This window comes from Trachurus japonicus, chromosome 1 (genome assembly GCF_045865225.1).
Source record: "Trachurus japonicus isolate A0001 chromosome 1, Traja_1.0".
Classification (NCBI taxonomy): Eukaryota; Metazoa; Chordata; class Actinopteri; order Carangiformes; family Carangidae; genus Trachurus; species Trachurus japonicus.
The window spans coordinates 22009411-22023454 of NC_140907.1; the positions used below are offsets into that span (position 1 = coordinate 22009411).

General features: G+C 40.1%; 1 protein-coding gene across 9 annotated transcripts in view; it reads left to right on the forward strand.

The window, feature by feature from the left end:
- tenm3 (teneurin transmembrane protein 3) overlaps window positions 1-14044 on the forward strand; it is a 288258-nt gene that overhangs the window by 217254 nt on the left and 56960 nt on the right. For all 9 annotated transcript variants that reach the window (XM_085780218.1, XM_085780247.1, XM_085780226.1 and 6 more), the window contains 6 exons: window positions 3863-4009; window positions 7413-7543; window positions 7695-7783; window positions 10924-11043; window positions 13052-13184; window positions 13421-13549. In XM_085780218.1, coding sequence (XP_085636344.1) covers window positions 3863-4009; window positions 7413-7543; window positions 7695-7783; window positions 10924-11043; window positions 13052-13184; window positions 13421-13549 — 749 coding nt within the window. The remainder of the gene's footprint in view (window positions 1-3862; window positions 4010-7412; window positions 7544-7694; window positions 7784-10923; window positions 11044-13051; window positions 13185-13420; window positions 13550-14044) is intronic.

Sequence of the window (14044 nt, forward strand, 5' to 3'; positions counted from 1 at the left end):
AAGTGGCCTTCCTTTACATCAAGTCCAAAATACAGTTGCAGTCAAAATAGTTGATAAATGTTATTTCTAGCTGTAATTGCTAAAAGACTGATTTTACTGTAAATAGTATGGATTTGGCAGTACTGTTTGTATTTGTGCCACAAGTTCGTTCGACTTTTCCACGTCTCCTTTGCATCTTTGTCAGTTGTAGAGGCAAGGAAACACAATTTTGTGGAGAGCCGCAAAGCCAGCAGCCACTGTGGCTGAGGGCTATAAACTGTTGGTGGATCTGTCGCTCAAACAACTATGTTCCCAAATATTCTCTACCTCAGGCATCAGAAGGAGAACTCCAGTGGTACAGTTTTTGCCTCAACATAAGGTCGGTGGATTTGTGAGGGAGAGATTAAAAAGGGAAAGATGCAGAGGGTGGTTTTATTCTGACGATGGCTGTAGCTACATTTTTAGACACTTGGGTCGTGAGTCCACAGATGACGCAAGCACAGCCTCACTTTCTGTCTCTCTGTATGAAGAGAGTTTACAGGAGTTTGTTTCCCAACACTAAGACCTATTGGACCTGTAAGTTTTATCCACACTGACAGGAAATTAATTTGGTGAGATGATTAGGAATGTCACATTTAAGTATAGTGAGTCCTTGTTGTAGAAACAAAAACCAAAACCAAAACAAATTCTCACTGCCCTCAATGGCAGTTTTCCCCGATAGTGACTATAAAGAAAATCTCTATTTTGATATCATGGGTTCACTTTTAACATCTCCCTAATTACATGACAGCCATTGTACTTCTTTGTTTAAGTCAGCATCTAGTCACTGTGGAAACTGAAGCTCAATGTGTGAGCTGCAGCTTCAATAACCGCGTGACCTCTACTAGCCACTTAGATATTTAGATATTTACAGCCCTTTCCCAACTTGTATTTGACTGCAACTGTATGATTTTGATTCACAGTCTTTCTCTGGAGAAAAAAATAATCTTTTCCATTACATTTTTAAAGATCAAATTTGCGATACTTATTTTTTATCAGCTGCTTTTTTTTTTTTTACTTTATTTCCTCTTGTATGATTTGAATGTGAATGAAGTCTGAAAAATAGGTTCTACTGCTGTTTCTCTCTCTGCGTTTTTGTACTCCCCTGATCCCAGCTCTTCCCTTCTGCCCTCCTCTTCCTTTGGCTGCCATTTTCACCTGTCCATTACACAGAGTATATTTGGCAGTGCTGCTTTTGTTTCGATTTACTTTTTTTCCCTAATTTTCCTCCCTCTCTCCCTCGTGCCCTCTCCTATTCTCAGGATATAAAGGTAATTCATGCCAAAGACTTAATAAAGGCCTTACTGTCCCAGAATACAACCACTTCACACTCTGCTTTATTAACTTTTATTTCCATTGATTCTGATTTATTCCAATTCATCTTATTTATTCCTGTCTTTTCGTTTTTCTTATTTTCTGTCCTTCAGTCTTTTACACTGTTCAGTGTATCTGTTTTTTGTTTCTTATTATTGTGTTATACTTCTGCTGTTCTGTCACTTTTTTATTAGTCTTCTCTTGTTTTTTCTGGTTACATCATTATTGTCCTAGTCTCTGATTCTCACACTCAAAACACAAACAGTACCGATGAAGATGCACGCAAACTCACACACACACACACAACACACACACATGGAAATGCACGCACACATGCACACACAAACAGCCACATACTGAAGGTGTGTGACTCCTGTTTTGTCTTGCATCCACAAGCCTGATATATATATATATATTTATATGTGTGTTAAAGTAGCCAGCTGCCCTCTGTCTCTCTGTCTTCCTTCTATCGATCCTCACTTTCCTGTCTCCCTCTTTATTTCTCTTTCCCCCGCTCAACGTCTGTCCTCCATCCCTCGTTGTGTCTCTCCAGCTAGGCTATGCTTGGTTCTTATATTCACTGTTTATTAATCAACCAACCTCACTGTCTCTTCTGTGAGTGAGGAATGTCAAATAAAGGCATAAAGTATAGCCTTCGGAGGCATGCAGTCCAAACCACCCTGTCCTCCCTATACTTTGTGCACTGTGTATCTGTCTACCTGTTGTGTTTTCACATGGATTTAAATCTGTGATTTTTTTTTTTTTATCGACTAGAAGAAAAAGAGGAGTTGATGTCTTTGTCAGCTTGCTGGGGGTTAGATTTCCCTCGGATCTGGTTAAACTTCACTTGGATCGATAAACATTAACTTTTTTTTTTAACATCCAGTGTTTTCCTCTGTTTAAATGCCCTGTTTTTTGTCATCATATTATGCAACAATAACATCTTTCTTTGTTTACAGATGAAAATATTATTTTTTATTTAATTTCTGATTGAAGTCGTGCAGCACACAGTAGCCACTTTGGCTTGAGGCAATTTTAGTGGTTCATGTGAAACTACAACATAAGTGCATTTCACCGAAGGCTGTCTGTCTGTCAATCTGTGTCCCTCACATGTGGGTTAATGTATTGACCTGTCTTATATGTCTTCCAATCTGTCTTTCAATCTGTCAGTCCATTTGTTGGAGAAAGGTCCGTCACACAGGGCCATCTTCCTTTATCCTCATCTGGATTTTGAAGTCTGGTCATTTTGGACTGAAGCTACTGACAGCCAGCATTTAGCTGATACACAATTTGTTGAAACATTTTTTTCTTTTTAAATTGCTAATGCCAAAACCGGTACTGAGGATTTCCTTGAGAGGTGAAAAAGCTTTTGAAACAGCATTTTGACATTGTTGAAAATTGAAACACGATTAAAATCACTGAGTTGTAATGTGAAAGGTTTTCATCATTCATTAACAAATTAATTTGACTTTGGCAAATTATCAATTAACTGTTCTAGATAATAGACATGATAATAATAGTGATAATAATGAAATGAAGCTGTTAAACCTTTGACACACACTCTCTCCACTATTTCTGTGTGTGCTCAATAATGTGCAAGTGATAGCGTCACTCCCAGTTGTCGTGTGTGCTCAGATTAAACAGAAAGACTAACTGACTTGTAGTTTAAAACCTGTATACCTGATCAATTTGGTGAGAAAATTATATTTTTGTTATTTCCCTTCTCCCGGCTAGATTCATAAAATAGATTTGTAAAGCTCCAGATGTTCTATGTATTTTTCCCTAAGGTGGAAATAGTTTGAATTTGCATGTAAGCACCAATTTACTCTGACAAAAGTGTCCCAATAATAGATTGACATGTTACACAATCACACACAGGAATAGATTTTTTTTTTTTTTTGATTATTGATTTTATGCTTGTAGTTTAGTTATTTACAACTTGTAAAATTGTTCCTGAAAACTAGTCTGTTTGACATACTGCTTTTACAGAGCTACTGCAGACCTATTTTCATGAATTCATCAGAAATGGACCCGACTTGAAATGACCCAAGTTTCCCTCTCAGGGAAACTGATGAACTCTGACACCTGTCCCAGTAATCCAGCTTCATTTGTACGATAATCAGCGTCTGTCACAATACACAATTCTTCCACAATCTGCCCCTGAAACCGATGAGTATGGATTATTTTTGGATTTATTTCTACACCAAACCATGTCTGTTTCTATAAATGTCAGTGCGGTGTGGAAGCATTTCATTCAGCAGTGGAGGTTTATTGTCTCAGTGCTGTTTCAGAGGATTTTCCAAACTGAGAGGAAAACACTAAATTTGTTGCATTCCTGGCGTGAAAATGATCCGATATGCAAAATATTGATCACTCTCATCGTTCAGAGCTCCAGTACATCACCTACCTTCAAAAATGTAAATTGGTTGAAACCTATTTCACGCCCTGTCGGCCAGCTGTGAACCCCATCGCACACTCTCACATTGCTCTAACTTTTTTTTTTAACTGTGTGTTTGTTCCTTGTGCCCAGAGGGTTGTCCTGGACTCTGCAACAACAACGGACGATGCACTCTGGAGGCCAGTGGCTGGCACTGCATCTGCCAATCAGGATGGCGAGGGGCTGGGTGTCACGTAGCCATGGAAACTCTCTGTACCGATAGCAAGGACAATGAAGGAGGTACATTTTTGTACATACACTAAAAGAGTTTGCAGGTCAATGGTATAGTTGTTGTACAAGTGTATTTGTTAAATGGAAGGATGAACATGGGGTAAGGACAATTAAAAATATTAGTTTGAGCAGGATGCAGATGAACCAAATGTCCAATCAGGTGGTAAAATGGTGAGATGGAGAGACATTTATGGAGGGAGAATTAGCAGTTAGTAGGTTATTCTGGGTTGATTTCAATCTTAAAATTCCTGGCATGCATAGGAAGAGGTCTGGGATTAATTCTAGGGTCACTGGCATTTAAAGGTTTCATACGATTTTTATATCCACATAATTTAGAAAGTCCTGAATCTCTGAGTCTCTCCTCTTCAACCATGTGTGGATTATTGTGTGGTTTGAAGTATTTAAGAGCTCAGCACCATGTAATACCACCCCCTCTTTCTCCCAGATAAGAAGCATGTTCTGCACTCACTCAAAACTTCACAATTCGGCCCTTCATACTATACACCATCCCTATGTGTTAGTAACCAGAGGCGACTATGGTGAGGGGCTGCACGCCTACCTGCTTCTCATTGTTAAACAACGGTAAAAAAAAAAGGCAATATCAAATGACTGCAAATGAACATTTTTTTTGATTGCATAGTTTGGCTCCAGCAGCTGCCACCTGTTTGCCCCAGACTATGACGTTTTGGTTTATGTGCAGCAGCACTGTAGCTCTTCTTTCCCTGCCTGTCTATGCTCACCTCAACACCACCTCCTCTTGAGTATACTCTGTTTTGAACCGATGAACTTCAACATCAACAACATCTTTCTGTGAAAGTGTAGTCACCCTACCTTGGTTGCCTTGTACGTGCCAACATGTAGCTAAAACTCAGCCTCGCTTACGGTCAGCAAAATAACTTTAATACATCAACCAGCACAACTGTCAAAATGATGAAATTAGACATTGACAGAAGTGTCTAGTGAGTATTTGTGTTTCCTAACATCACAGCTTCTGAATGCCACGCTACAGTACGTGGCAGCTCAGTGGAGAAGCTCCGTTATCAGACCTTCACTTCAGCTCATGAATGTATCATTAAGAAGTGAGGTCCCCAGAATGTATGAAAACTTCATTTTAAAACAGTGGCACCACCTGCCTTAATGATATGTCTGTCAGTAATATAAGAACATAGGACTCACTGTGAAATATTACTGAACTAGTGCTTTAAATATAACAAAGAGCATGTCAAGTTCCACCTACAGCAGCTAGATACATCAGGTTCTTTAGGCAAAAGAAAACAGCCAATGGGTATGTTACATAGGAATCCATTTGAGGCTTTCCTTTTGTCTCACAGACCTGGTGTGAACACAATTCAAAGGACCCTTGAAAAATGTTAGTAGATGTAAGAAAAAAAAATCAAAAGGAATGAAAAACATGAATCTGGGTCATCACGGTGGCTGAGTGGTTAAGGCACATACCACATAACCACAATATCCCTGATTTGGATCTTGGCCGAGCAAGATCTTTCACTCTCTGCCCTCTCTGGTTTCCTGTCTCCTTAGACTGTACATTTTCAAATTAAGGCAACACATCAAAAAAAATAAAAAATCTTTAAAAAAAGAAAAAAACAGATGAACTGGATACTCAGCGGCTACCTGCTGTGAGCTGCACATTGATGTGTAGTGTACCTGCAGTGAGTGTTAACTTACACACAGCATACTGTATATACAAACTGCAGCTCTCTAGCTGCTAGAAGAGTGTTGAACATGTTTTATCTGCCTTGATGTGACCATGGGGTTGAAAAGCTGTTGAGAACCAACGTGGTATTAAATGTGTAGCAAATGGCTGGGTGTTTAAAAGTCTCCAGTACAGTCTTTAAAATATAAACTGTAGGGAAGTGAATATCTTTGGACCAGCACAGACCCAAACAAGAAACTTTAATGAAACTAACAGTTGTAAACTTCTATGGGAAGAACTGAAACTTGATTATTAAAAGAAAATGGCATGGGCAGAGGCAAAGTTGAAGGGTTATTACAGTTACACCACAGCATATCAGCTGTCAGTAGTTTCACCCCCTCAAGTAAAACAAGTAAAGCTCTGAGCTGCAGTGTAAAAACCCTAAAAGCAGAACCAGACCTGCAACTGGAACAGTAGAGAGGAAAGATTAGAAAGAAAAGAGCACAAGAGAGAAGAGTCAGGGAGAGGACAGGCTGTGTGTGTGTCCTGTGTGTGTGTGTGTGTGTGTGTGTGTGTGTGTGTGTGTGTGTGTGTGCGTGCGTGCGTGCGTGCGTGCGTGCGTGCGTGCCTCTAGTGGTAGTAAAAAAAATATGTTTAACCACAAACAGCCATTTTATCACCATGTTCAATGCCACCAGACTCCATTGACAAAAACAGGAAGTTTTCCTTTCAGAGCACGGTATTTGCTGGTCTGCTCAAACGGTTAGTTAGTGTGACCTCCATTGGTGGCTGAAATGTTCAGATGTTTTGTTTGAGTGAAAGTAAAGCACACACAGCTGCCTCTGGTTAAACAAAGAAGACTTTACTTTGTCACAAAAAACATCAATTTCTCAAGGAATAATGGAAAAAATATTGTCAGGGACTTGTTATCACAATCTGGGCATTTTAGTGGCAAGAGCAACTCCCCGACCCCCAAATAGTGTGTGTGTGTGTGTGTGTGTGTGTGTGTGTGTGTGTGTGCACTCGTGCATGCGTACGTGTATGCATTTAATATCAGTCTCTGGTGCCTGTTCCCCAGATGTACAAATGGCTTTTATAAACTAACAGAGACAAATGGCAGTCAAGATTTTATTACCTCACATACTTCTTTTGGATCCTTCCATTTTTCCAGCTGTCTCTCCACTACGCTCATCTCCTGTCTTCCTCCCCGTGCCTCACTCATCCCTCCCTATATAATCCCTCTTTTTTTATCATTCCATCCCTGCTTCTCATCATGTGCAATGTAGCCCTCCATCCTGTTTTTCTCTTCCACTACCTCTTTTACTTTGTCTTTATTCTTCTTGGCCTGTTTCTTTGAAATTACATCCATGTACAATTAATTTGCAAAGAGTGAATGTCTTTTCAAAGGAAATACAGCTGCAATCAGATTACATGTTCTATCAACATAACAAATATGTTTTTGATTAACATATGTAGCAAGTTAGAAACATTTTGGTAATGAACATATCAGTTCAGTGTTCAAAGGCAACATGTTTGTTTTCTGCCACACATGTTACAGGATGATATTCATACCTCAACCAGAGCATCCTGTAGATGTTGGCTCTGGTCTCTGGTGTGGTGAAGCCTTTTCTGTCATCCATTTGACCTGGTTCTTTAGCCTTCTTCCCTAGATTTGTGATTATAATGACTGTATGTGTGTGTGTGTGTGTGTGTGTGTGTGTGTGTGTGTGTGTGTGTGTGTGTGTGTGTGTGTTTCAGATGGCTTGGCTGATTGTATGGATCCAGACTGCTGTTTGCAGCCCTCCTGTCAGAACCAGTTATACTGCAAAGGATCACCTGACCCAGTGGAGGTGCTCGGCCAGTCTCTGTCCTCACTGGCTCCTCAGCAGGTAAAGAGCTCCAGTTTCAAATTAAATTAAATTAAAATCAGAGCATTGCAGTATATCACTGACATGACTTGTCAGTGTCGCAAAAGATGCCAATGAGGTGTGATATGAAGCTGCATTTGTCCTTCTCCTCATTTCCTTTTGTTTTCTTCAGGCTGCGAGGTCTTTCTACCAGCGCATTCACTTCCTGGTTGGTCCTGAGTCCACTCATGTTATCACTGGAGAGAGTCCTTTCAACAGGAGGTAATTGTGTTTTGTTTTATTTTTTTTATTGCTGAATTCTGGTCTGGACATGAAGCAAAATCAGTCTAGAAGAATTGATCAGTCATGTTAATCAACCAGTTTAATCAAGTATTTCACACCATAGAAAATAAAAGAGCAGGCCTGAGGACAAAACCCCAATATAATTACCTTTCTGGACCACTTTGCCTTGACCTCGACGGAAAACGTCATGAGGTTGTGTGGATAGAATCTTAACTGCACCTTTTAAATCCACTCGTAACACATTGGCGATGAATACTCCTTTCCTAACCACAGAAATAATGATTTAAATGTGAAATAAGAGGACAAGACATGGTCACACATGAATAGTTTAGTTTTGATAACTGGGTTAAACTGGACGTCTTAATATAACATGAGCGAGTGATTAAGATGTGGAATGAAATGTTAATCACAGTCTTCAGGAATGATGTCCAAACCTGCAGAAAGGAGATATGCTTCTTTTTTTATTTCTGTGTCTAATAGTTAGTCTAAAGTGTGAAAAGGATTTATGCAGCTGCCCACATTTGTTATGTGCTGAAGGGATAAAATTAATTTGCATTCTTCTGTACAAACACTGTTGTTTTTCATCAAAGTGGGATCATGGATAATTTATCTTTTTTTTTCTTTTTCTTTTTTTTTAATATATTTCTGTAGTGGTGATGGTTTGATTCATAAAGCTTCTGCCTGGAGGGTCATAGCTTAACCTACTTTGATTTACCATAATATGAGCAGTTGTTTTCTGTCTGGGTGGCTGTAATAGAAAGAGTGGGATCACAAAACAGGAATTTAAGGTCTGCTATTTTTCCTTGCCAAAAGCCATTTCTGCCCACATCTCACTCCGACAACATTCATTAAATATGATAAGAGAGAATGAGAGGGTGGCGCTCTGCAAAATATAGAGAGTGAAAGGCATGGCTACTGACAGGGAAGAAACATGACGGCAATTCTGTTCAGCCATTTTTCTGCTTTTGTCACATTTTTTATGCTAGCCTGAATGTTTCATAAGAGTAGGGGGGCACAACCCTGTAATAAAAATGTCCTGTATTTCCATAATGGAATGGACCTGCAACCTTATAATAAAAATGCTTTATTAGACAACCTTAATACAGTATTGGGTTTGTGTGTGTGGGCGGGTGCTTGGAGGGTTTTAAAAATAGCTATTTTACTCCTAAAGGACAAAGAAATATTTTAATTTCCCCTTCGGCTGAAAGTCCCAGCTATTCAGCGGCCTGCATACATCTTATCTGCAGGAGGAGACAGTATACCATAAGCACATACGCTGAAGTACAAAGTAAACATCCACTATAGACATATGGACCACACTGTAGACCCGGTTTCCTAGCAACATAATCAGTGTGATGCACACACTACTCTGGCAGAAGAACACAAAGTAGGGTGACTGTCAAGAAAAGCTTTTTGGATGGTCTTTTCTTTATCCAGTGTGGTTGAAAGATTATAGTTATTACATCCTGTATTAATACTGAATGAGATACTGAGTCTTGCAGTCATGTGGCACATCTGGCATAGCTGAAGTGTGGTAAGGAATAGGGTTTTGATGAATGACTTACATTACTTCATTACAAATATTCTGTCCTGAATGAGGAGTCCACTGTGTAAATGCATAACACAGCTTTGTCTCACAAGTTTTGTACAGTAACTAGACAGAATGTTTTGCAGAAAATAGACCAGACTATGTTTTTATATCAGTGAGGACATGTTGTTAATCCGTGTACTATAGCATGATGTTGAGCCTGAACGTGTCAATCAAATTGATTACAACATTGTTTTTCTGGGTGTAATTAAACTCTGTGAGAACTTAAGGTTAGAGAAAGGTTGCTGAAGGAAATTGCAGTAAATTAAACCACAATGTGCTTATTTGCATTGAACAAAAGTTTCCATAGATCCACTGAAAGAGAAGGAGCTGCTGCCTTATCTGATTGCATGTTTTTTTGTTTTGTTTTGTTGCCCCATCTGACTTTGTTGTAAAAAGAGGTGGTCTGAGGAAGTGACAACACAAATGAAAATGCCAATACAAAACAGAATCTGTGGCACGTGTCAATATGTCGATGTTGGCGCTGCGATAGCATCACAACTACAAACTTTGAGGGTGTGCGGTTGAGATCAAAATGAAGTACGAGTTCAAACGTGGGTTTGCACAGATGCACGGCCGTTCACAGCCACAAAGTCTGTCCACAGACACATAAACACCTGCCGATGGCTCTGAACCCGCCTCTGTGGCAGTTCCCACAGTAGTAGGTGTCTCCAGGAACACATTTAGCCATGACTCACAGAGGTGATAACAATACCAGCAGTGCTGTCGCAGCCGGTAGAAATGCGCTGTGCAACCTGATCAGCATAAACACAGTTGCACTCTCCTACCCAGATCAGCAGGTGTGTTCACTTGGAACCACAGAGGCAGAAGAATAATGGCCTTGCTTTCAACGCACTGTGGCACTGTGATTGTGTGACTGAGTGAGTCAGACATTCATCTACCGCGCGTTATTACTTGTATGGTCAGACTACTGAAAGAGGCATATTCCACTCAGTTTTGAATTATATCTGATTCAGTCAGTAAAGTCTCCAGTTAATATTTCTTATCATGGTTTTATCTTTGTTTATGCACCAGATCTCTTCCTACAGGAATAATCTCATTGTGGTTTGGCTGTAAATTCTGCCTGACTCTTTTCATTTGTTTGCTGTTCCAGGATTACAACTACCATGTACTGTTAATTATCTAATCGGGATAACAAAATCAATGTGTTATACATGTTTTCCATGATACTATATACTGTGTAAACACACACACAGATAATTCCAGTGAATGAAATTATTGTTTACCTGGATGTGGCTCGTGTAAACAGTGCTGTGTAGTAACATCAGTGCTCCTGCTCTCACAACTCAGCAGTCAGCACTATGAGGCATCTATAGTGGTACATGTTGCCTAAGGCAGATTTTATCCAACCACAGGATCTCAAGTCAAAAACACAAAGAGATCTGTTCTATGGTTCTGTTTGTTCAGTTGATTACAGTGAAAAAATATTGTAATTTATTTTGTAAATGTTAAATATAGTAAATTTGTAATGGTGTTAACCTGTTTCTACCTCCTTTCTCTCCCTCTTCAGCTTGGTGTCGATCATCCGAGGTCAGGTGTTGACAGCCGATGGCACGCCTCTGATTGGTGTGAATGTGACGTTTGTTCACTATCCCGAACATGGATACACTGTAACACGCAACGATGGCATGTGCGTATTTATTTATTTTTCATTTCTATTCATAGACAATATACAGTATGCAGCCTTCCCCTCCACAGCCAGCCCAAAGCTGTTTTACCTCACCTTTCCTGTATTTATAGAAGTACATGTTATTACTTCTAAGTTTGAGTCACGTAACATGAGAATTTATGGATCATAGAGGAACCTAAATATTGACAGAACACCAGAACCGATGCAGATCTGGAAGAGAAATGACTGTATTCAAGGCTGCCAGCACTCGATCATTGTTTACATTGTTTTAGACAAGATATACTGCTCCTCTCAGGGCTCTGATTGCACATCTGTGGTAGCCATTAACTGAAATATAAAAGCAGCTCTAGTGTATTTCTTGGCTCACTGCTTATATATATGTATATCTACAGTATACACAGTATCAGGGCCCCCTGCGGTGAAGTTCCATAGTTCAAAGCAAAGCTGCTGCCTCTTTCTGCTCTCTGTATCTGTATGTAATGACTACATGAACTGACATGTAGCTGATGTCACAAATTCTGACTATCGCTCTTTCTCATGGTCACATTGTCCAACATGAATGCACAGACATCATACACACACAGTGCTGGGATCACCGCAGTGGAAAAAATAATCCATAAATCCGCTTAAAGAAACAGGGGGGCAGCGTTTTTCCATGTACAGACAGAGCATTTTTTGAGAGGACTCAGAATGTCGCATCATATCCCCGCGACGCTCAGTGTGAGTACATGAAGCAGATCAGTAATCAGATTTCTCCGCTTCCCCAGACTTATGTTGGAAGCTCGGCTCATTGATTTTAACTATATAGTGAAAAAGCAGATGCTGCTTCCTGAGTTTTTTTCTTTTCTTGCTTCCTTTTTTCCCCCAGTATGTGGCTTGTGTCAGAGCAGGTAGACAGTGCAGTGAGACAGAGTCAGGCAGGTGGACACAGTGGAGCTTCTTTTTTACTGACTGCATTTAACAAATACAGTGCTCAGTGTTAGAAATTGATTTATTTAGACTTCAGCAAGCCACTTTGTGTTAGTTCCAACTCTGAACTTCGAAAGGACTTATTATAAATAAGAGCACACATCACTCCCTTTGTGCTATGTTTTGTCCTGCACATGCTGAATAACTAAAACCAACCACAACCTAAACCCAATTTTAACCCTTACCCTAGAATCACGTGTTAAAGTGATTGTTATTTAAGGATATTTGATGTGTGGCTGTGTGTGATGATCATACGTACAGACTACTGTACGTATGATCAGTGTGTTACCTGCATTAGATTCACATCATTCAGGAGAAATGGACAGAAACATCACACATAAGATTGACTCAGCAGACCAGTGTAATACAATTTGTTCAGTAAGTGTGCTTGTGTGTAGTTCGTAGTTTGTAGTTCAGTGGTAGAAAAATGTAGTGGCAAAGGAAGGAAGTGAAAATAGTGAACATTTAAACAGGTATTGGTTTGTTTCAGTGGGCGTCTTTTAAAAGTGTCAAAACACATTTTTTTCCTCTGGTCTGTGCACAGCAGTGAGTCCATCACACTGTTGGTGTGCCATGTTCCCTTCTGCCTGTCCTAACTGGCAGCGCATGCACTGATGTGAATCTACTGCGGGTAGCACACTGACTATGAATAACGACCTCACACAGCCCCATGCCGCATCACCCCAACGATCACTTTAACCCTCAAACACCTATTTAAACTTGTGGGTGCATGCAGTCGCACAACACGCGCTCGTAGGGAAATGCCTGTAAAGTCACAGAGGCACAAACACGCTCATAGAATTTAAATGAACAAATCACAGCCTCACAGTTCAACATTTAAGAGCCAGTGTACTACACAGCTCTGGAGGGCAAATCCCTTGTTACACACTTCAGGAGGTTTAGGGTCAACTCAGCTGAGTCAGGGAAAGTTTTAATCGGGGAAACAGGTTTAAAAGAGTTTTTACACCGTCCTCATCTGACAGCACTACATATTTACACATCCATCTATTTATTTGTTTATCTGTTTTTGACATTGCAGGTTTGATCTACTGGCCAATGGTGGAGCATCTCTGACTCTGAGTTTTGAGCGTGCTCCTTTCATCACTCAGTACAGAACTGTGTGGGTGCCATGGAACGTCTTCTATGTGATGGACACACTGGTCATGAAGAAGGTGAGGGGTGTCACTGCTGTCTGTATACGTATTATCTATCATGATCTGCTGAGAAATAACAGTGTGCTCTAGTGTTAAACAGTAGATAAACTAGCAGGGGTCTAATGTCTTTTTATGACATTCACACTATTTGACCACCACTGACTCACTGGGCTCAATGACAGAGCAGTTCTTCACAGGCAGTCAATTGATGAATGAAAGGTCTAATGGGCACATGTTATGTCTGGCTCTTTCAGGAGGAGAATGACATTCCCAGCTGTGACCTGAGTGGCTTCATCAGACCCAATCCTGTCATTGTTGCTTCTCCTCTGTCGACATTTTATAGATGTTCACCCGAGGATGGCCCCATCATACCTGAAACGCAGGTAAGAAACCTCTCGGCATCATTCGTCAGAGTCAAAGTCACGCAGACAGTCATTTATCTAGGATATGCGTGACGTTGTCCTAAAATATGGTCAGTGGCCAGTTCCACAAAGATATGTCAGACTGGTTTGTGGTGTCGGTGCAATCTAATGCATGGCAGATAGATAAAGACTGACTCATTTAAAGCCAAAAACATCAGACACCTTACGCCCAGTCAGGTCGAGAGACCAATGTTCCCATCGTAACAATCAATGACCATTAGCACACAACAAAATAAAACAGGAAAATCTGCGGTTTGCAATGTCTGTAGGACATACAGCTGTTGGATACAGTTCCTTGGACAGTCAGTTTATTTTAAATAATTTAAAAATAAAGCACTTAACACAAGCAGTTTAAAGGGTCAATAGACATATAACCTCTTGTGTGTTTACTCTCTCTATAACACTCACATTAACATCATCAAAACCACTAAGATATACTGTATGGTCATATATACA